The sequence below is a fragment of the Neopelma chrysocephalum genome, unplaced genomic scaffold (genome assembly GCF_003984885.1).
Source record: "Neopelma chrysocephalum unplaced genomic scaffold, ASM398488v2 Primary Assembly neopelma1_70, whole genome shotgun sequence".
NCBI classification, from domain to species: domain Eukaryota; kingdom Metazoa; phylum Chordata; class Aves; order Passeriformes; family Pipridae; genus Neopelma; species Neopelma chrysocephalum.
The window spans coordinates 5262546-5286104 of record NW_020897730.1 but is presented as its reverse complement, the minus strand read 5'-3'; the positions used below and the strand labels follow the sequence as shown (position 1 = coordinate 5286104).

At 42.3% G+C, this 23559-nt stretch overlaps 2 protein-coding genes across 3 annotated transcripts in view; both read right to left on the bottom strand.

The window, feature by feature from the left end:
- Positions 1–401: 401 nt before the first annotated feature.
- FAM124B (family with sequence similarity 124 member B) lies at positions 402–7950 on the bottom strand. 2 transcript variants are annotated; one of them, XM_027686246.1, is made up of 4 exons: positions 7566–7950; positions 6930–6956; positions 4679–6039; positions 402–2640 (listed from the first exon to the last, which is right to left on the bottom strand). In XM_027686246.1, the coding sequence occupies exons 3-4, from the start codon at positions 5405–5407 to the stop codon at positions 2008–2010; spliced, it is 1362 nt and encodes a 453-aa protein (XP_027542047.1). In that variant the 5' UTR covers positions 5408–6039; positions 6930–6956; positions 7566–7950; the 3' UTR covers positions 402–2007. The 2 variants fall into 2 exon arrangements, with proteins under 2 accessions (XP_027542047.1, XP_027542048.1); XM_027686247.1 differs by having other exon boundaries at positions 4679–5991.
- Positions 7951–16812: 8862 nt separating this feature from the next.
- The window catches only part of CUL3 (cullin 3), a 56625-nt gene continuing 49878 nt past the window's right edge, over positions 16813–23559 (bottom strand). Inside the window, exons 14-16 of the mRNA XM_027686269.1 lie at positions 19801–19987; positions 18290–18435; positions 16813–17627 (exon numbers count right to left, since the gene is read on the bottom strand). Coding sequence (XP_027542070.1) covers positions 17496–17627; positions 18290–18435; positions 19801–19987 — 465 coding nt within the window. The 3' untranslated portion in view covers positions 16813–17495. The remainder of the gene's footprint in view (positions 17628–18289; positions 18436–19800; positions 19988–23559) is intronic.

Below are 23559 nucleotides of genomic sequence, written 5' to 3'. Positions count from 1 at the left end.
AAGCACCCTCGTTCTCTTAGGTAAAATAAGATTATGCTAAACAGTCATCCTGAAGTACCTTTGGCATGAGAGAGTAGAGAGAAGGCCATGAAATATCTCTTTCAAGCTGTTTCTCCCAGGAATCCCACTTCTGGCTTTACTCCTGAATTCATGACTACCCTGTCTGTGCTCACTATCAGGGCTGTAGCCCCGTGTTTAGATATCACTGCCCTGCTCCAGCCCCCCTCCTCTCTCCTTGTCCCTCCCAGCCCTCTCTCACACACACAAGAGGAAGTCCAGAGAGCCAGCCCACCTGGCTGGCAGCTTCTTGGCTGCCTCCCTGGTTGACCAGACATTTTCTCCAGCTCTGAAAAGCCCTGGCTACGTTTCTAGATAAGATTAAATAATCACCCTTGTAGATGTAAAATGCCACAGTATGATTTATTAAAAAGTCCAAAATTCTTACAGAGCTCGTGAAAACATGGAGGGGGTGTTTGTAAATGTCCAGTGAACTAAGTGTCCTGTTCTGCAGGTTTTGGTCCCCAGGTCAAAGGATACTTGAGCATCACTTGCAAGGCACCACCAGCTGGGAGGGCATGGAGGCCTGGAGTGGGGACTGCCCTATATCCCCCACAGCTCTTCAGACCAACTTGGCTGTGCCTTCAAACTCCTCCCAAATCCTGAGCTAACACCCAGCAATGGCATCGCTCTCCAGCCCCACAGGGCTGCACGTCCCACCAGCAGCAGAGAGGCAGGTAAGGAAGCTGTGCAGTGCAGCCCAGGCTGTCCCCAGCTGGCACATGTACATGTAAATACCCATAATTTTGTGTGGAACCCCCTTGCAGGAAGGGTGCCCATCACCCCCTGCTTCTCCTCAGGCCACAAGAAGCCATTGCCTGTCAAACTTGAGTTCTGAGCCAAGAGGTGATGAGAAGGCACTCTCCAAAGAAATTCACATTTTTGTGTAAAGCCGAATTCAGATATATTTAAAGGAGAAAATACCTGTTTATTGTACTCTTTGGAAGATAAGTATTATCAGATGTGGCTTTTCTTTGAATAATTTCACTTCTCTATCATATTTTCCCCATCTCTTTTCCTTTGGGATTTATTTAATCCTACTTGAGAAAACTGCTGATCAAGATGAGAGTTATTTCAGCATCTGTTGCTGAAACATTACTTCATTTCTTCTGTCCTTTTTACTCTCCAGCACTCAGCAATTCTCTCCAAGATTCTTAATTTCTCTTGTCTTCTGTTAATTAAAACCCAGTTGGGATTGCCTGCTGATAACTGCACACTGGTCTAACAAAGCCTGGCCTGTTGCTGGGTTTATTTTGCTAAGTGTCATATGAATAGGCAACAGCAGGTCTTATTGGCACTTCTCTGCAAGCGTTTGCTTTTTGTGTGTGCTGTGCTAATTTGGGGAAAAGATCTCACTAGAAATGTTTTTCTTGAAAAATATTTAGAAAAACATTCCTATGTTTCACATCTTGCATAAAATTGACAACATTGGTAGATTTTAAATACCAACAAGAGGGGAAGTGAGAAGGAACACAGAGGAAAATCAGCATAACCACTGTGACCATGCCACTACCTTGTCTCAATATGTCCTGGCAAGGCAGAATGAGTCCCCTTGGCTGGGGGCATCCAGCTACTTGGGCAGCTCAGGGAAACTGCACCTTCAAACCCCATCTGAAGATGTCACTGGCTATCTTTTAGCATCTTAGAACAGCTCTAGGAGTCATATGGCTTATTCCTATTCATTGCACAATAATCCCCTAATCTGTTCTGCACTAAAAAAACCCCAAAACTTTATGTAAATACAGTGTTGTTTTTCCTGCTTTGCCTCCAGCCTCCTTAACATCTGTCCATGGAAAGTTAGTGTCTATCTCGATGCATCCACTACTGAGATGTCACAGCTACAGGGGTACACTGAGCAGCAGCAGTCACAGCACAGGGAGGCACAGTATGCCCAAAAGTGCTCTGCTGTCATTTGGGAAGGATGAGTCCATCTGGCATGTTTGCTTTCAGTCATATAAAGAATTCCTCCTCCTCGTCCTCTGCTCTGTTTGCAGGACTGGCTTGTGGTGTGTGCGAGTGGAAGCCCAGAGCTCTCTGCCCTGCTCCTTGGCTCCTTTCGGCGGCAGCACACGGCAGCTGGGTCCTGTCCTGGGAGGGCAGAGCACTGCCGGCCCCATCTGTGGGGGCTTGCGGCTGCAGGAGGCTGCTCCGCAGGGCCCTGGAGAAGTGGTTCAGTGGGCAGCGGCCACTCACAGGACTCACCACGGCGAGCCCGGTGTCCACGTTGGTCTCTGTCGCCCGCCGCCGCCGGCGGCTCTCCTGGGGAGGATCCCGCATCCTGCTGCTCACCTGCCTGCGCAGGGACGGGGCATCCCACCGCCACTGGCCCGCTGGAACACTGTGGGAAGAGCAGAGGTGCCTGTGGAGGTCACCGCCGGCTTGCTCAGGAGCAAGGACTTCATTTTGGTCAGATTTTGTTTTACCCTTCACAGCTCTGACTTCCTGGCTTCTCCGCCCAGGATTTCCGTGCGTTACAGGGAGAGGGGCTGGGACAAAGTCCTGCAGGATTTTTCTACTGCCCGTATTATTATGCTGATGGGAAAGCCCAATGTTTGCTTCAAGGTACTTGGAGCTGTTTTGAACCTGTTGAAGAAAATTCAGAGAGATCCCTGTTAACATATAGTTGTAGCTTGACTAAGTGATGATGCTCTCGCCCAGCCTCACCATGCTGGGGTCACCTGCAGCGTGAGTCAGTCAGAGCCCCACTAGAACAGCACAGGAGTCTTGCAAGCCTAAGAAATGGCAGATGAAACAACGCAGATAATATGATACACATGGAGAAAACCAACCCCAGCTTCACATACAAAATGTTGGGTCATGAGCTGACTGTAACTGGGCTCTCATCTTTGTGACAGACAGCTCTGTGTTAGCATCAGTCCAGTGCCTGACAGCAGTCTAGAAAGCAAATGAAATCTTTAGAATTATTCCTAGCAGAGTGGAGAACATTGTTATGCATGAAGCAGCTCTGGTCCCAGAGCAGGACCACCTGCAGCCACAACAGACCATTATGGAGCTGGAAATGATCAGAAATGGACAACAAGGGTAATTGCAAGCATGGTAAAGAAACAATCAGGTAAGATGGGCATTTCAAACCTTGGACAAAAACCCGTTTGGGAGGGAGAGGAGAAAACACTATGAGCCAGCTGCAGAAACTGAGAGATCTTGTATAATGCAAGAAGAAGAGGCCACGAAATGAAGTCAGCTGGAGCCAGTTCCAGCTAAAGAAAGGTGGCAGCAGACCTGGGGAAGTCCTTGCCAAAGTATGGATACAAAAAATTCACTTTTTCGTGGGGAGTCTACATAAACCCTTGAAAAGAAGTTATCACAGCTGGCGTCAGGGGGGAATAACAACTCCATGTGGAGCCCATGAGCACACCCTTTGCAACATGACAGAAATTTGGGGCAGGGGGGTAAATTGCAGGTACTTAGAATAAAGATTTTCGGTATGAGCCGAAGAGTTGCAGAATAAAATGTCACACACTAGGCTGCCAGCCTGATGCATGGAGCATGGACACAAGATACATCCTCAAGTTCAAGTGGGTTACACCTTCATTTGTGAGGAGCATAGTGCAGCATGGCTACATCCCAAAAAAACTTCTGAATTTCCTGCCAGTGAATTCATGTACAACTGTCGGCTTAAAGACCTTGCATCTACAGCAGGAAGAACCACAGAGTAATTTAGGAAGGGACCTTTGGAGGTCACTTGGCCCAGTCCCCTGCTCCAGGCAGGACTTCAAAGCTTCGTGAAGATGCCCAGGGCCTTGTCCAGCCCCAGAGGGGGAAAAACTGGTTTATAAAGTGATACTGAACGAGGCAGCAAGGACTGCCCTGAGGATTAGTGTTCAGAGTAGCATAAAAATAGGCTGAACAGAGAAATTAACTTTATCTGTAATAGATGAGTCCTGGAAGAAAAAAGAAAAAGCACGGGCAAATAATTTAAAACCCAAATTACAAGGAAAAATAATGAGAGGTGGGAGGGGTTGTTAAGACTGAAAGAAAGCACACTGAGCTAAACGGCCCTCCTGCTCACATGTATAATTCCTCCTACATATCATCTCAGCACAGACTTTGTCTTTTTATTTACTTGTATTCATATAACCCCTGGGCTGCACACTTGAACAGAAAAGGGAGAGATTTCCTGTGATACATCTTTTCAGCACTTTTGCCCAACTGCAACTCGCTCATGAGCTCACACTATCTATTACAGGCGATGTTGTATCAACACTATACTTAAAAAGTTTCTGGTTTTCGATGCCAAAAATCTGCTTTCAAAAACATTTATGCTGCAATGACTTGTCAGAAAAAGACTAGGCTGCTACGATCATTTGTCTGAGGCAGGGAAGATGTTATTCTAGCCTGCTCTAAAAAGCATTAATACTCTCCATTTCAAGCAAGCAGTAATGAGGTTAATTTAACAGTATAAAAACATTTCAAGGCTCAGTGCTTGTATTTATTAAAAGCATCACAGCACTGGCAGACACTGATTACTGCACTCACAAATTCAAAAGAAAACATGGACAAGCAAAATCATAATTTCCATTTTGAACCAGTCCTGCTTTCCTTGAAAAAAAACCAACAACAAAAAAAACAACCCTCCTGTCAGAGCACCACAGACACATACCTGAAGCAGAATTGTATTTCCTTCATAGTCCTGTGTTTGCCACCTGGTGCTGCTGATAGGAACACATGGGTTAGGCAGGAGGGGCACCAGCTGCCCGATTTCTTGCACCTTGAACTGCAAGGCTGACGAGTCCCTGGGCTCAGCAGCCACCCCGATGGGCAGCTGCTTCAGGCAGAGCTGCACGGCCACGTGTTGGGTTGTGTGCAGCATGAAAACAGAGAAGTTACTTTTCTGCACAGTTGCTTCTTTCTGCAGGATCATCTCGTAGAGCCTCACTGCATCCTCATAGTTATCAAAACTGCAGTAGAGGGTGACACGCAGGATTTCGGGGCCGCAGTGCACCCGCCTGATGCCCCACACAGGCAGCCGGTCATCCAGGGTGTAGAAGTCCTGCTGAGCTGAGGCATAGGGGTGGCTTTGCCCGTTAGTAATCTGGGCACACTGGTACCGCCACGGTGGATGCTGGAATTGCTCATGGACCTGGAAAATCCGTTCTTCTCCCAAGTCCTCGTGTAGAAAGAGGAGAACAGATATTCCGGGAAAGCCGCAGTTTCTCCTGTGATATCTCTCGTAGTATTTCAGTGGAGTAATTCGCTCAGACACCAGGAAAAGGCGAATGTCCAGGCAGATCCACTCCAAAAGCCGATCCAGAGTTTGCTGCAGCAGAAATGAGTGTCCCAAATGGGCGAGAAGATGCACAGTCATCAGAGACTCTGCTCCGTCATCCATTGCAAAGCCTCCTGACAGAAAAATAAAACCAGTCAAATCGGTACCTTCCCTCTCCTACTACTGTACAAGGGTGCACTCTAAGACTTGAACAGAGTGAATTCAGACTTCTACTGGCTTTGCAACAACCCAATGAAATACAGGGGTAAGCAGAGCGAACGTGCACGAGGTGGCAGGTGAAGAGGCATTAAGTGAGTGGTCCCAGGTCACTCACGTCACATCACAGCTCAGGTGAAGGGTCATTTCTGACTCCCAGGACTGGAGCTCTGGTCACTGTGTATACACATGACCAAAGTGTCCAGACACAGCTCTGTGTCCTGCTGCCCCTGTCCCTCACAGTGCTGGGCAGCAGAGATGGACAGCACTGAAACACCAGAGCAGAGCTTTCCCAGGACAGGGTGGTGCTGTGGGTGGACTTGCCTGTCGGCAGTGGAAGTGGACGCTCCTGATCCGGCCGAGTCCCACCAGTGTGCATCCCAGTACAGTCATGGCACTCATGGCTGAAACCCTCAGCACATTCTCTTGTAGTCAGCAGGTTGGCTCTGGCTCATTGTAAAAGGCCTGTGATCTCTGTGAGTCACACCCTTCTGGGGCATACAGATAAGCTATTCTTTAAAAAGAGGAAGGAAAGCAGACTAACAAAAGAAAAAAAGCCAACCATGTGAACACAACAGATAACAATAAGGGCAGATATGGATCAGCCTTGGGAAAGAGGAGCTTTGGGAAAAATCCTGGACTCCTAGTTACGCCCTTCACAACACAGGTAGCTCGCTGCTTAATTGGAATCCAGGTCCTGGGTTATTGTACATAGCCCATAGAAGCTGGTTACCAGGTTTCTCCCTTTCAGTGCACTTTTTTTTTTTTTTTAAATGCTGAGACACCCATGTAATCAGCAACCTTAAGCAAAGCCCAAGGTTTTTTTCCTTGCTCTTTGGGTTTACTTATTGGTACTTCATTTAGCTTACTGTGTAAGCTGCAACAGAAATGCTGAAAATACACCTCTTTCCAGGCTTCTTCTAGTGACTGGACAATAAATCACATTTTCCCTTCATCTCCTTATTTGCTAAACCAGGAGCAACACACACAAGTCAAGCCAGCCCCCATTTCCTATACACTACTGCTCCTGCTGCAGCCAGTACTAAAATCAAAAACAGGGCCTCTGATGGTGTATCCAGCTCCTTCTAATTAAGAGCAGCACATCTCTCTCTGCTGATATGCCAACTTCCCTCTCAAACAGCCAAGCACACAAAGCAGTGGTTCCCTGTGCAGAACTCCCAGCATTAATAAGTCTGTTATTCAAAACTCTGGACTATTTTTTTTTTAATATGACCCTAACTTCATATTCAAGTGAGCAAAATCTCCAAGGTCTAAAAGTACAAGCAGCACAGCCTTGGTTTCCTTTATGGAGATCCTTCTCACTGGTAGAATCTCACATTTATGCTTTAAAAACTGCACTGACACCCGTGTACAATGAAAATAAAAAAGACTGTCTAGAAAATGAGGAAAAAAATTAATTTGCACCCACCTGCCACACTTTAAGCAAGTAACAACCCTGTTGGGAGGGACACAAAAAAAATAAAAATCAAGCCTTCAGACAATTGCAGGAAGAGAGTGAAGAAAAGAGTGCAAGTGCTCAAAACATTAAAACGCTCTACACGAGCTCTGAACAACACAATTTCACTAAAATATGGAAAAGGAAATGATTCATCAACTCTGCTACAGGGCAAGGGCAGGCAGTCATCTGCCTTCCTGCACGTGAAGGGGAATTTTGCAGGGCTTGGTTTGCAGCTGGAAGCAGCTACAGGCTCCCGTGAGCAGGTTCCCCCCACCTGCACGCTGCTCCCTCCCCAGGTGATCACCCCTGTGATCACCAGGGCTGTACCTGCGCTGCATTCCCCCTTCTCCCACGGAGCTGAGGACCCTGTCACTCCTCCTCCTGCGAACTGCTCCCTCGCATGGCAATGCGCTGCTTTCCTTGTGCAGCTTTCCTTGTGCAGCCCCGTCCCCGCTCCAATCCGCTGGATAAAATCCCGGGGGGGGGCAGCTACAGCCCTGTGGTGAAGGTGATAAAGGATTTGTAACGTGAACCCTTGCAAAGCAGCCGTGAGGAGTAAGGGCTGGTGAGCCGGGAGGGGTGGGGGTTAGGGAACAATGCACATACCGAATCTCTCTCCAGCTCCCACCGTAGCCAGGGAGCCAAATTGCTTTCCAGATGGGCTGGTGCCTCCCACAGAGACTGCTGAAGGTGAGCAGCGTGTCTCCTGTAGCTGCCAACCACTTCGATAATCACCACATTTTACGAGAGCCAAAACACTGAGACTATTCCCGAAAAAGGGTTAAATCCTGATCCCTGCCACCATCTGTTTCCTCTGTGCTTGCTGGGGTGGGACAGGGAAACAATCTCAACTCTGAACTCTGTCTGAAGGAGCTGACTGGAGAACAGCTTTAGGCCTGGCTCTCAGCTCTCCTGCAGCTCCAGGTCAGGAGTAGCCACCACTCCTATCATGTGGAGCATGCGATGAACTGCACTTCAGTCTTTACCTGATCCTCCCTCAAAGGAGGGCAGCCCCACCACCCACCCTAAACACCGTCTGGCACAGGAGCACTCTGCTCTTCCTCCACTTGCTTTGCCGTCTAAATGCCCATGGGAAAGGGATCAAATCCACGCTCCTCAGCCTCGGGCAAGGGTATTCTCATGTTCTCACTTTATCTCCAATCCGTGGCTCCCCCTGGCCCCTAAACCTTGGGATAAAGCCAGAGTGCCATGGCCCTCACTGCTGCAGCCTGGTGAGTCCACTGCTTTTCTCAGAGGCATCAAGGAGGTCTTGGGTGGAAAAGGGTTGACTGCCATCAGAACAAAGTGTTGGCTTTTGCTGGATCTTGTTAGAAAAGTAAAGTGCTGATTTCACTCCGATCCCTGAATGGAACGAGTCCTTGACTTCCTTTCTGCTTCCCCTTCCCCCAGCATTCCAGTTTGGCTGCCAAACGGAAAAGCACATTATTCATAGTGACCAACAGAACACGCCAAGAAAGATTTCTTCAAGAGATTAGAAAAATAGCAGTGCAATTTTATGTGAGAAGTCACTTTGCTGAGGAGAGGAGGGGAGGATAATTCTGATATGGTACTCAAAAAAATATATTGGAGCCCCATTCCCACATGAAAGTGACTGGTAACAAAGCAGAACACACTGCAAGCTGCTGCGGCAGTCCAGCTTGGTGTAAGAAGTAGTCAAATATGAGTACTAATATACTAATACAAAGTATGTAGCACTAATACATATACTGGTAAGCCCTGCACAAAATAAAGTCCAAATGTAAACAACTAGCAAACACTTTATTGTGTGAAGGCTCAGAGAACACTGTCTGCTGTACGTCTAAAATACTACCGTGGAAAGGCACAGCAAAATAATTAAAAATTCCTTTTCATAATGAATTCTTAAGCTGTGGCTCGCCCTCTCTGCTGCTCAGCCCTTTGCTCTAGCTCACACCACCAAGACTGATGATGCATCACAGGATTTAATAAGTTCATAGTAACATCTGTAAGGAAGGTACTTTATTAGGATTATTAGAACATAATTAACTTGAGAGAGACTGGGTATGAATTACCTAGAGCACCTTGGGAGAAGGCCTCATTAAATACATGCCATGACTTGGGCTTCCTAACTTCTTTTAAAAGAAGACTTTTTGTTTTACACCAGTCTCAAGCTCTGCCTATAACAAGGACAGAACCACTAAATTAACCTGCTAGATGACAATTATGTACAACATAGTACTGAGACAAAAATCAGGATTAAGGCCTTACTGAACTACAATAATCTTTCCAAAGAGTTTACGTCTGGCTCCAAACCTTGTGATTCCAATTCATGATCACTTTGGAGGAAAGTAAGGAACCAATGATCGAAAGAGCAAAACCTCATCTAACCTAGTGCTTTTATTTAAGTAGACTTCTCTCCCAAATGATTCTTGTCTCTTCCTTTTAACCAGCTATCAAAAAAGCAGGAATCCAGCAAGGGTCTGTCAGCAGACATAGAAAATACAGAGAGAGCTCCACCACACGCTGTGAGTCAGGATCCAAGCACATACACACACAAAAAATAAAAGGAAACAAAGTACAGTTATAAAGGGGAGAAGGTGATGGGAGCTTGCTGCAGGCTGCAGCCTGTCTTACCTCGCCGAGCTACGGGAGCGCTGCCCCTCGGCTGGGAGCAGCTCCAGCCTGGCAGCACCTCGGCACAGGCTGCGACTCCTCCCATCGCCGGGACACTGCGGCTGGAGACTCCTGCCGTGAGAAACACTACGCTGGGAGATGCACGGACAAGGTAGAGTTTCAAGACTCATAGGAGATAAAATGTAAACTAATATGAGAGAGGTTCCTCTTAACACTCAGCCTCAGCAGGCAGAGGAACAGGTGTCCCCCTGTCACTACAGTGCACGCTGTCAGAGGGACATCCAGGATTAAACCATGTTTTCCCTGTACATACACTTAGTGACTACATTAACAAAAGTAAAGCAGAGAAGTTATCCTCAAGCAACACAAACTTTGGGGCAAATGCAAGGCTGACAGAGCACTGAGACACAGAGATAACTTTCTATTAGTAAAAAGCGTGTAATTAAAAGGCCCTGCATGTCCTTGACTGACTTTGTATTCAGCTCCCCCAAATCTGGGCTATGTGTCCTCAGCCAGTTACAGGGCACTTGCAGACAGATCCATTTTTCCTCAGTTTTCAGTTTGTCTAAAATATTTCAAAAAAACCCCAAAGCACTCCATGCACCCAAACCAGGATCCATTAAACATAATGAGCCAAGTGGAGGTTATATCAGAAATGAGTATTTGATAACAAAGTGAGATTGCAGAATCACAGAATGGTTCAATTTGAAAGGGACCACAGTTGGTTACGTGGTCCAACCTCCCTGCTCAAGCAGGGTCAGCCCAGAGCACACAGCACAGGATTGCATCCAGATGGTTCTGGAACATCTCCAGTGAGGGAGACTCCACACTCTCTCTGGGCAGCCTGTTCCAGTGCACAGTTATTCACACATTAATGTTCTTCTTCATGTTCAGGTGGAACTTCCTGTGCATCAGATTCTGCATTCTGTTTCTTGTCCTCGTGCTTGGCACCACCAGGCAGAGCCTGGATCCATCCTCTTGGCACCCTCCCTTCAGACACTTACATACATTGATGAGGTCCAGGTCAGTGTGGCACAAAGTGGGAGTCAGCTTGCCTACATGTGGATATAAGTGCCTTGCTTCAGGGACTCAATTCTGAAAGATTTAACCCAGCAATTTTTATATAAATTACACCTCAATTAGAAACTTTCCAGAAAAAGAAAACAGGCAGATCTAAACAAAACCGAGACTTGCAGGGCCCAGCAAAGTGTTTGTTTAATCAGCTTAACATTTAGCATTGCTGAAGACAACTCAAAGCAAAATTCTTGGAAGGCCAGCAGCCGCCGCCGAGTGAAGCTGCTCCTGCCGAGCGCTAACAAGAGCAGGTCCCCAGGAGATGGAGAGCTCGCCAGCACGGCCAACTCCAGCTTAAGGAACAAGTCTGACCTACACAGTGTGAAGGCTTCTAATTACTCCCTTTCCTGAAGACAACCTTCCTGAGATAGAGAATAAACCACCCCAAATTCTAATTAAAAACCCCCAATCTTGGCCTGGATCCCACATTATGTTGGAATTGAAGATTTGCATAATTAAGTTGATACCAAATGCTGTGACAGACGAGCTGCAGGAGATTATTAGCCTCATCTTTAACAGAATTTCAAAAGAAGCAAGCTCCAAACATCCAACAAGTATTAGCAAAGTGGTTCTCAAGGTCTAAGAAGCTCGGGTGTTATTGGGATTTGGGGCATGTTCTAGCAAACTTTGCACAGGAAAAGCTGCACATAAAATCAAGAGCCATAGTAAGGCACCACCAGGCTCAAATGTGGCATTACTTTGAGGACTTCAGGACTTCCCATTGTGATTTTTTCCTCCCAAGAACAGGACTGCTAAAAGGCTATTCATAAACAGGGGATGAAGTTGCATCTACTGGTGGATCCCCCTTCACTCCCTCACAGCTTCTCCTGAGGCAGACAGGACTACATGGCTCCCAGACCACCACCTCTCCAGATAACTTCCTGATCCTGTCCACAGCTAATCCAGGTCAGTAGTTCCAGGCCTCAAGGAGGTGAAACAAACCCACCTCTCCCTAACAGCTTTAGGACAAACAGCTGCTGAAAGAAAGCAGGCAGACTGTCAGGCTGTCTGGAGACCCAGGCAGATATTGCTGCGTTAGTTACAGTCACACCACATTGGCAAGATTTTCTTTGCAGGCAAAACCTGTGAAAAGAAAGGTCAGATTGTGTTTGAGAAGACTGAAGGACCAGAAGTACCTGCCTGAACCTCACTGCCTTAGTGTGGAATGAGGGAGAAATATTATGCTGTCATACACCGGTTTGTGAATGTACTTCCCTAGAACAGCTGGGCTGTCCTTGAAAAACTTGGCTTAATTTCAAAGGTTGTAAAAACACAGACATTTACATTATCATATTTACATCTAAGTTCCTCAAAGCAAGGACTAATGCTGTGGCTTTCCGCATCCAGGATAAATACAATGTGGTCACAACCAAGATTCCACGTGCTAACCTAATGAGAATAAATGAATAACTAAGATTAAAAACAAGAGGGTAAAAAAAATCCACCAGACTAAACATGATCCTAACAGCCTACCTGGACAGAAAGCATTAATTGTCTCAGGGGTTATAAGACCACATCCATGGATTTTCAGAGCATACCTGCTACTGCAGCTGAAGTGCAGAACATGCCAAAGAAGCTAAAAATGCTTAAAAGTGCAGTGGTTTGAGAACCTGGAGCCTATCTTCTACCCTTTGGAATAGTATTTTCACTCTCTTCTGTCTATTATTCACCAATTCCTAGCTAAAAGCTAATTTTTTTCCGTTGCTCTTCATTTTATGATGCCATTATTAGCTGAGCAGATTGAGTGTAAAATATTCCATACTGATATTGTTCTATATCACAACTGCCAGACAAGTGCAGAGTGGTGCAGTTTCAGACATTACTCCCTCACCTGCATTTCAGCTCAGAAAAGACTAACACCTTAATTTGAATCCAGGCTTCCTAGAACTAGAGTTTATACTTGCTTCTTTGTGAAATCTGCTTCCCTGGAGGAATACAATTCCCAGCTTCATCCAGGAGCGCAGTGAGTAGCAAATTCTTCAAGAGAACAAGCGACTGGGATCTCTCTTCACAGAGCACCCAGCACTAAATCATGCAGTCTGGGGCTTGGGAGGAATTCCTGCAGACGTCAGCAGGCTTGTTTCCCAGCTGAGGCTGGGACACAAACAGCAGTGGTGTTGGTCAACGTGCTGTTGTTATAGCACTGTTCGCAGGAAACAGTGTTGTGCAGCACCAGCAGGAGAGAAGCACCTGTGGTGAGTACACACATCACAGGAATCTCACAAAGGCTCAGTGCTAAATAATCCAGAGGGTAACTCTGTTTAGTGTATTGGGTGCTGCCCGTGCCCTGTGAGTATCACAAGGGCACCGACCAGCTGCTCACTGCTGACTGATGGACCTGGGGAACAACCTGCAGTGTCAGTGTGATTCTGCCCAGTGCAGCACTTGACGTTAAGAGCCTCTATACTACTGAAAAAATCATAGTTCATTATTAAAATGCTTCACTCAGAAAACATGAAACATGCACAGGAGATACCCTATTTTCAAGAGTTTGGGAAATACTCATTTTGGGAGGGCTAAATCCCTCGCTGATTTCCACAATACATGTTTCCTTATGAAGGCATTAACTAGTGAGCCCAAGTCCTGTTATATATAATTGCAGACCAACTACTGGAACTACAGAGCTCAAGGCACCAGGATTTCAGCCTAGACAGTGTTGTTAGTATTTTTCATTTTTTAAAATCCACTCCAAATTCAGGATACACAAGACTCTCATTACATGCTAAATCTCACAGGTTACTCAACTCTGCAACACTTTTCCAAAGGTGTGTTTACAGTAGCTAGAAGGCGAAATAAATAAGTAGATAATAAATAATAAACATAACAACTATATTTATCACTGCTAACTAATCCACATACCTTGGAAGTCTCAAAGTTTTTTTCAGCTTGTAAGGAACATATTCAAGAAATAAAATCTGGCATTATAACTTAAGAAGGTGCCCCATGAACTAGATTGAAAAGTCACGATTTTCAGACTAAATTACAGATCTAACAGTGTTTTGTTTCATCACCCGATGCCTTGTATGTTAACTCTCAGTCCTCATTTACCTCATCTTTAAACATGTCATAGTACATGGGAAGAGAAGTTCCTTTTCCTGCCCCATCCATGCTATTCCAAAACACATTCTTAAAAGTTTTGAGACACAAACTACAGGAGCAGGTTGTTAAAGATGCTACTGGGGGCTTAAAAGAGAGCTTTAGTCAGGGCAAGGAAAGAAAAGGGAAAGGGGGGAAAAAAAGGAAAAGGGGGGACAGAAACGGGTAAAGAGGAAGGAGAAGAATAAAAAGGGAAAGGGGGAGAAAGAAAAGGGAAAAGAAAGCCCAGCTCACCTCTAACCACCATGAAGAACAAAGCAGAGCTAAGGAGTTCAACTGAGCTAGAAAGGTTCAGGCCAGTTTCGGACATGCAGAGGCCACAAGTAGCTCCAGTTTTTGCTACTTTTGAAAAAAGGGGAACCCCAAGTCTGTGAAAGCTTATCCCCAAAACTATGCATTGTGAAAGGCTCTATTACCATATATATATATATATATATATAAATATATATACATATAAATGCCACTTATCAGGTACTATACAATTTGATTACAATACATGTAAATAAAAATACTTCAGTCATCCGGCATTATTAGTGCAATCCTTCTGTTTTCACAGGTGCAGGAATAGATCTGACATCAGTTGCCAATTCTCAATGAGCAGCAGTAAGGAGAAAAGACTGTATTGCACTGAAAGCTTTAGGGTCAACAGGGCAAAGTTGTCTATAGGAAAGGGGGTGGGGAGAGACACTGGAGCAGCTGAGCATCCCAGACTTGGTCTGCTTAGCAGACATGCTTAGCATTCATTTGTGCTGTAGCCAATGGGGAAATTGTATGGATTAATTCTAGGAGACACAAGGAGCAAATCAAAGCTGTAAAGGTACCTCTAACAGGGAAAAGAGCAAGAACTCCATCAGGGATCCATAGGATCATCTTATTTATTATGATGGTAAATGACGAGTACTCTCAATCTTTTTAAATAAACTTGTCTACAAGGAAAGTGCATGCCTACATATCTTCAAACAGCTATAAAACCCCAAATCTACTTTTTAAAAATTCAAGTCTTGTTACCACATTTAACTGCACACTAATGCAAATTTATTAACAATTACAGTCACACATGTAACTACAATCCTACTAATGAAATTTTAATAAAATTACAAAGAAGTTTTAAGTGGAAACTAAGAAAGGAAATGAAATTAGATAAGGCATAACAGAGTTCTCCTATGGATTGTAAATTAAATCCCACTAACATACAAGCACATAAACATCAAACTCACCTGAAGCAGAGTCCTAGTAATGTCATGTTCTCTCGGACTGGAGTTTTCATATTGTCCATCTTTCAGTCCTCAGCATCACAATCTCATTGTTCAATGGTAAAGAGCACATTTCTAGAAAGTGACTTCGGCACAAGTCCCCTCTTGAATAGTGTCTTCAAAATTCCATTACAGTGGAAACTATACTCATAGTATTTGTTATTGAACATAGCCATCACCACCTGCTGTTCTTCTGGCAAACACTCCTGCCCACATAGCTTGTAAAAAACCACCTTTAAACATGTAATTATACAGTCATTCCTGTGACATTCAGGCTCAGCACTTTCAAAAGCCACCAGAGTTAGGAAGGTTCAGCTGATGCACAGCAAAAGTACAATGGCAATGCAAAGGACAAAGTCCTCCTGTCCTAAATCACAACACTAATGTCTCTAAAAGCTTCACAGGGAAAGGACTTGGACCCATTTCTCCCTGAAAAGCACATGGGAAAACATGAACATGCAATATCACAACATTCATGCTATTGAAGAATAAAATATGCATAAAAGAAAACCTTCATACCGTACATGGAAGAGTGAGTTACATTTCAAGGAAGACATTTCTGAAGATTTTTAACAAAATCAAACTCCCAAATCAGTTCCAACCTGTTTAGTACTGGCTAAACAATGACAACATCTCTATTGAACATTTGCATATACTGTGCAGAGGCACCGGTGTTTTAATAATGGCCAGTAAACACCTTTCCAGAAGGGCTGATGGCCCAGCTGATTTTTTGGGGGGCAAAATTCTTGATGGACAAGGGTAGGAAGGTCCCTCAGCCACCTCCCCCCTCTGATGACTCAAAAACTACTGTGTGTGTGTGTTGGGAGTGTGCAGTAAACTGAAGCTTCATAAAATAAGCTTCTGAATAGTTAAGCCAAGACATCACCTTAATTCCAGTCCTCATCTTCAGAAGAAATATCCTACTCCTGAACAATACCCAGGATTTGTATCTCAACAGGCTGGAGAGGGGTGAAATTGTAAACACATGAAAAACACTCTCCAGTCACACTGGTACATTGCACCAGCCCCACGCACTTAATACAGCTCATCAAGAAGTGCTCTGGCAGATCCACGATGTTCTACAACCAAGGTTTTCTTCTTGTTTCAATTCCAGCTCTACATATTGGAAAGCCCATCCCAGTGATATTTTTCAAGATCTGTGGATGAAAGTAATGTGAACCAAGACAAAAAATATTGTTTTGAATTAAATCAGAAAAATAGCTACACCTGGAAAACCATGTAATATGTGCATTGGAATGTCAGAAATATGGTTTAATAAAAACTGCAGTACAATGCAGACTTGAAAATTTCTAACTACAAGAAAAATGATGCCACTAAACTCCTAATTTTAATCTATTTTTGCAGCACACTGTCAAGAAGAAAAAAAGTTCCAGGGTAAGAACTAAAAATTTCATTGCAGTAACAATTTTTTATTGCATGTTTAAAATGCGTTTTTAAAAACAAATAGTGCACGCTGGCTTCACTTTAATCTCCTGAAATATGCACTTATGATGGGAAGCCCTGGGGCTACAGATCCATCTATGATGTTTATTAACAAAATATAATCCCAGTACATTTCCCCAGGGGACAGTATTTAGTTCCAAAAGATTGTCAACCCTGTACTCTAACACACTTGAATTAGTTGTTTGTGTACACTAAATCCATTTATTTTAAATTTATTTTGTCTACATTTAGTGAAATAAAAACATCGCCCTGTACAATCCACCATCAGCAGTGAGTACAACAGCAAAAATTATTATACAGTTTATACACACTAAAATCTTGTCCTTTTTCCTATAAAGAAACCAGAACAAACCTAATCAATATAGAGTTTAATTCAGAAGAACTCAAATTACAGAAGGGAAAGCCAAAATTATTATGGTCTTTTCTGAGCCCCCAGAAGTTCCTGATTCATGTTGTTGGAACAGTGAGTGCAGCTGGAAGAGTGAAACATGCTCAAGTTGTCTTCTCGGGTCTTCAAAAAATTACCAAGTATTTAAATTAAACATGTCTAGTTAAAGAAACATTTGAAGCAGAGCAATATAAGTGGGGATTTTGCCTTACCACTTGTGGTTTCTTTTAAACCCAACTTATACAATGCGCGAAGTGCTAAGCAACACTACAGAAACACATTTACATCAACACTGAAGATCTGGGGAAATGAAATTCCAACAATTTTATTTTTTTAAATGAGCTGTATTTTCTAAATTTGTTTTTATTTCTCTGTTTTCATACAGTATTGAAAACAAACGCGGCACATTCACATTTTCCCGAAGAATTGTAAGGATGATCTCTACAGGGATAACGTTGAAAAGCCTGAAGCTCAATCAATTCAGGTTGAAAACTCTCAAAAGGAGTAAAAGGCTTGATCCGAATGGTCTAGAACATGTATTGTAATTTAATAGAAGAGATGGTCGTCTTAATATTAATGATTTAAAAGAACTTCCCAGTTCATGCGAAGAGTATAGTCCAAGAATAAATCAAATTTTCTGAACGCATTTTATGCTACGTAAGTGTATACTTTGCGATCCTCAGGTGTTCGTGCCAAATATTCTCTCTCAATAAGTCCTTCAATACGTTTTTTAATAACAACTGGACTTGGTAAGAATCGGGCCTTCAGCTGCTGAGTTACCTAAAATGTAAAATAAAAACCAACAATATAAGATCACGGGGCAAGTAAGATCTTCAAGTATCCTAACAGACCACAATAATCAGAAAAAAATATATGAAGACAGCGATGGCTACAACTATGAAGCATAAGAGGAAGTCTGCAGACTTCTGACAGTCCCCCAAGTTGCTTGCTCATGTTTGGGTATGATTCAAAGCTCTACAAAGGCGTGGTCACAACCTGAGAATCCTGAAGTTACTAAAAATTACCACTGTCCTGAAGCTGTCTGAACTTAGGAGTTACAAGCAGAAGGATTATTTCTCTCTCTGCTAAGAACTCAAATCTCTCAAAACTGAACCCAAAAGGCAGTAACAAGATCAAAGCAGAAAATAATCATGTTAAGCACAGTAGTTTTCGTTGTCAACTGCTTTTCAAGGGATTTAAAATCATAATAGCACTAAAAGGAGGAAGGGAAATCAGATATACCCATAAGTACATCCTAAAGTGAAGGGTAAAGATTTAGACATCTTCAGAAAGACAGGGAGGAAAAAAAAAGGATAGGTTAACTACAGCATCTCTCAAAGGCCTTTCAGAATCACGTTAGTAAGAGCTGTGTAACTTCAGTGAGTTCATAGGAAAAGCAAAAAGAATTCCCGAGTCCATATCCAAACTGAGTACAATCATACCTCTGCTACTAGCACGTTGTGTTGCATCTTCTTTCTAGATTTCATTATCCGAACTATAGCAGCTTCTATCTCATGTTTTCTGTCATCATCTACTTTCTGCCTTGTTTCTTTCCTTTCTGGATCAGATTCTCCTTGTTTGGCAGCAACTTAAAGAAAAGAAAGAGAATGTAAATTATGCTAGCAAAATTAAGATTTATTTCATTGTGTGTTAGCTTCACTGTTTATTTCATCTAGACATCAAGTTATATTTTCCTGAGTTTTGACATTCTCAAAGTTGATTTTTTTTTTATGAAAAGCAGCCACAAGAACATATTAACAGTTTCTGGCATATTTTGATAGCAAGTGACAAGATAACAATCTGTTATTTAATTACTAGTATGTTAAAATTTGAACAGTACTCAAATGTTCTTACAGGCACAGGCACCACCAACCCCCATACCCTCATGCTCACATTAAATATTTTTCTCTTTAATATAGCAAATAATCAATTGAAGTAGAAAAAGGGTTGAAAATTTACTTCACAAACTAGTAAACACTTTAAAAGTTCATCAGTCAGAAGAAATAGTCCAACTTTATCCTCTCCAACTCAGCTATATTATTTGTATTCTGTTCTCTTCTATTTATGTTTTATTTCTGCCCTTAGGTCGAGCTTTTCTTTGCCCTTCACCCAAGCATCATTACAACCAAGCCCTCCTCCTGCACTGGTACACCATTTTCCCCCTGCCCTTCTTCACTCAATAGCCCCAACTATTTATCAGCTTTAAAGAGATACACATAAGAACTTTTCTGTCTTATGTCAGAAAGATAAACCCACAATTATCTAGTTTGCTCTAAAATCATCTTGAACCCCAAACCATATTCCCCATTCACAGACATCTGTGGAGTGGAAATGAAAAAGCAGAATTCTGCTAAAGCTCAGAGAGTTGTCACACGATCTACTTTAATTTGGCTGCTGTGCTCCTGCTCACCAGGAAAAGCCTCCAGAGGTGATAAATGTGTTGCCAGTGCAGAGCTCTGCATGCGTGTGAAGGGGGTCAGGACACCACTCACACAGAGAGGTATGTGCAGGGTCAGCTATGTCGGCACTACTGGGTTTTAACTGCTGCACAGAAGCCCAGCAAGTTCTATTATGTGTAACAAACAGCATGTGAATTACCAAAGTTGCTCTTAAAACACTCACTTTCACAGTAGTACAGCAACTTATGAGGCAATTTTCCTATTTCTGAATCAATCAGTAGCATAATTTTTATTTTATTATTTGATTTGAATTATTTTTATTTCAATATTTCCTTTAAGAGATAGTTACAAATTTTGTAAAGTAAAAGGCTTAACTGACTTCCATACTTTTCTTGGGTTTTGAGTTTTCATTTTGATGCAACTAATCATCATATAAACCCCCCCTGCGTTTCTCTCTTCCTTTTATTTCTATGGACATCAATCCTGCAAAAGATAATTTGAAATTTTAAGGCAGTTTTGGGACTGCAAGAGAGTAGAACATAAAGCTCACTTACCCGTCTGAATCTTGACCCTGTGTAGCTTAGATGTGAACTGATCATTCACTGTAAATATATGACCATTTTCTATTTCTTTTGATTTAGGCTCTTTTGTGAGAACACGTTGTGTTGGTTTGCCACATGCAAGGGACTGTAGGGCTCTAACCAGTTCTCTTTCAGGGATATCAGTTTCTTGTTGAATTTCCTAAAGAAAAATACCTTAATTAGCTTGTGGTTCTGACAGAAGTATCATGTTTTGCAAACAACATCAGGGATTGCTTAAATGTCCACCTTCAAACGTGCAAAACAATGGGGGGGGGGGAGTTTGAAAGGTTAGAACTCATTCAGCAGCAAAGTCTCAGTGTGTACTCTGCAAAACGATCCACCTGCGTCAGTGCAGAGACAGTGAATTTTGTCAAATGAAGAGTAACCACGAGCTGAAGGAAGAATGATGAATAACCAGCTGTTTCATTTCCCTGTGATTTTTGAGAAGGCTGAAAGGATTTGTTAACTGTTTCCAAGGTTTGCTGAACAGGGTGAAACCTTCTAACTAACTAGTGAAGGAAAACATCCATGATGTTCTTGACAATTCCTGACCAAGAGCTGCATAAATGCTTTTGCATTCAGCCACACTTGAAAATAAAACCTCTACAAATGGAAGCAAACCATGTCTAGTTTCACCATAACATAGAAATACTCTAGATTCATTATACCTTGTTTCTGAATAACCTTGAACAATTTATTTACAGCCCAGATGCCCCTGGCCAGGACTTCTCCGGGTGAAATACAAAAACCCCCCATCACAGTGCAGCAAACATGAACTCTGAAGAAGACTGTTTGTAAAAAGATGTACATAACTTGGTGCACCTCTGTCAGTGTTCTTAAAAGCAGCAGTAACAAGTCCAAGTGAAGAACTGTAAAGAACTTGTTAGAAGTTCTTTAAACAGCGACCAGAAAAATCAAACTAAGTTCTATCAAATAATGTTATTTCTTGAGTGTACTCAAGTTGGTTTTAAAATCAACCAAGGAAAAAATTGCTACTTTTCTGTTGTCATCCACCACTAACAATATGCAATAAAAATAATCTGGATGTGCTGGCCTTGACTTGGACTCTATCATGAATTACAGTGCACCTCATACACAACATCTCACCACCAGGTCTCAGTGATGCTGAGGCTCAGACACAACGTGCATTACTTTTCAACTAGACCCAACACTACGTGTACAGTGATACCTTTACATGAAACTGTTTTTGACATGAGTTCAAATTAACTGGAATGAAGTAAAATAAAATTAGTAAGGTCAAAATTAAAAAATTTCAGAAATTTTGGTACCTCCTGTTTATGGATGATTGGGAAATAATAAAGGGTTCTTAAGAGTATGCTTAGCATAAAGCATTCAGGAATATTATACCACTTGAAATAAGTGATGTATATCCACATATCTTAACTATTTGCTAATATGAAAATGCCTTTTCCCAAGCTGCTCACAGGAAGTTACTATTTCTTCCTTTGTTGCTTTATTTAAAATACTGTTGTCACCTTCACACATTTTTTTCAGATTCAGCATGAAGCAGTATTAAGAAACCCCAAAAAACTATAATTCTTTACATGGTAACAACAAAAAATCTTACTGAAATGGGTGGATCAGCATAAAATTTAACAAACCAAGGGAATGTGACAGATTTTAGGACTTAGATAAATGTAAAGCCTTAAGGCCACAAACCAAACCCAACTTTTTTATGATGTAAAGTCTGTGACATGGAGGTTTTCAAACTTTGATTTCTGATCAACAGTTAAAATTAATCCTTTCAAAACTAAATCACTTCTACAAGGGAATATATATACTCTCCTTTTGGTGAAAGTGAATTAAAGAGCCAAAAGGGACCTTTTGAGGGGTTTTGATGCTGACCATCCTTATACAGACCACTGTGTATTTCTGTTGTTGTACTTCACTCTATAGCATTTCAACTCAGCCACTAACATACAAACCATTTGGGTTTCAGAATTTATAAGCCAGCATTAAAGTAAGAACCATGAAGAATTGCACTGCAATATGCTGCCTCAAAAGGAGCCAAAAAGTTGAAGTTGGATAAAAAAATTAAAAATGTAGCTATGAATGTAAATGGGGATAACAGATGTTCCTGTGCTCTCTCTTTCCTTCAGTCTGTAGCATAACGTTTTTCTAAACATATTTTTAAACAGATATGTGATGTAACAGTGAAAAATGCATACTCCTTCCCTATCTCCAAAAATGACTTCTTTTAAAGGCCACATTAGATTTGTGCACAGGAGTAGTACTGATTACACAATCAGTGCTAAAAATATTACCAAGTGAGCTCTATCGGGAGGCTACCAAAGAAATCCCTCTAGGTATGGATTTGTCTCTGTCCAGTTCTACACAAGAAAAAAGGTTATTAGAAGGAAAATGTGCAGAAAGAAATCAGAAGGAAAAGCATTATGTATTTTTGTTGAAATAATAAAAAGTATTTTTAGAGTTTTATTTACAGATTTCAATTTGTATCTCTTCCAAAGCAGACATCAGCAAAAGAGGAAACAGATAACCCAGTTTCAAGTTCTAATCTCTAATTTTTATGGAATTATTCAACAGCTTAACTTCTACTACAGCCACATTTGTATATCTTGTTTGTTAAACCTAAAGAACCAACCTTATTTTTGATGTCATTACAAAAAATGTGCATTGCACCATTTAAAATACCAAGCTGTAACTTAAACTAACAGAAAAATACATTGAGTATTATATGAGATTTGATTAGAAAAAACTGGATTCTTTGAAATAATTAGCATTCTTTGAAGGCTTGCATGAAGATCCTTCCATTTCCATTTCAGTTGCATTAACCTAGACCCACAGGGCCACCAGCTATTTTGCATATACAAATAAAATGTTGCTGTATAGGAATACAATAAATTCATACTTTTTTTGTGAAGGAATTTTTCTGTGCAATAATCTTTTAAGTTTCCATAGCATTTGATGCATAATTTTTGCATCATCATTATCCCATTTTTCTCTCAATCACATGACTTAATGGCTGTTAGGATTACTGTGAGGATCTTATCAAGTTTGCAATTAATAATCACACTGAATGCAAAATAAACCATCAAAGTGTGTTCAACTGTGAAGGCAACTTCAAATTAATCTGTTCAGCTGTGAATCTGCAGAAACACTTGTATATCAGACAGTTTTAGGCTTACACAAGCACACACCACAAGTCAGATCACATGCTGAATTGCAGTGAAAGCACTAATTTGACGCAACAATGGTTGCCCAGCACTCAGCACTTAATCATGGTATTCAATTAATAATAATAATAATAATAATAATGGCCAGTCTTCGCGAACGAAGATTTGGGGAAAGGTCTTTTACCTTTCCAGCCTGCGCAATGGATTTTTTAGGTGAGACACAGCCTGCGCTGAACTGAGCCCACCCTTTAATCCTAAGGTTCATCTGCCGGGGCCAAGCAAGCTTGGACAATGGCAGTGAGGTCCTCAGGACGTAGGTTTGTTTAGAGTGACCTTCTCATAGATGGATGGCCTCACAGGGCTAACGAGCTACCATCTGCCCGGGGGACTTGGGATTCGAACCCGTGGTCGCAGCAGTGAGAGTCCTGCATGCTAACCACTAGGCCACCAGGGGTCCCCATATTCAATTATCAATGAACAAGATAAAATTCATTCACTTCTTAAGTTTTCATAAGCTTTCCTGGCTGGAGTTAAAGACAACTCCCACATACTTCACCAAAGAAACCAAACCAAACAA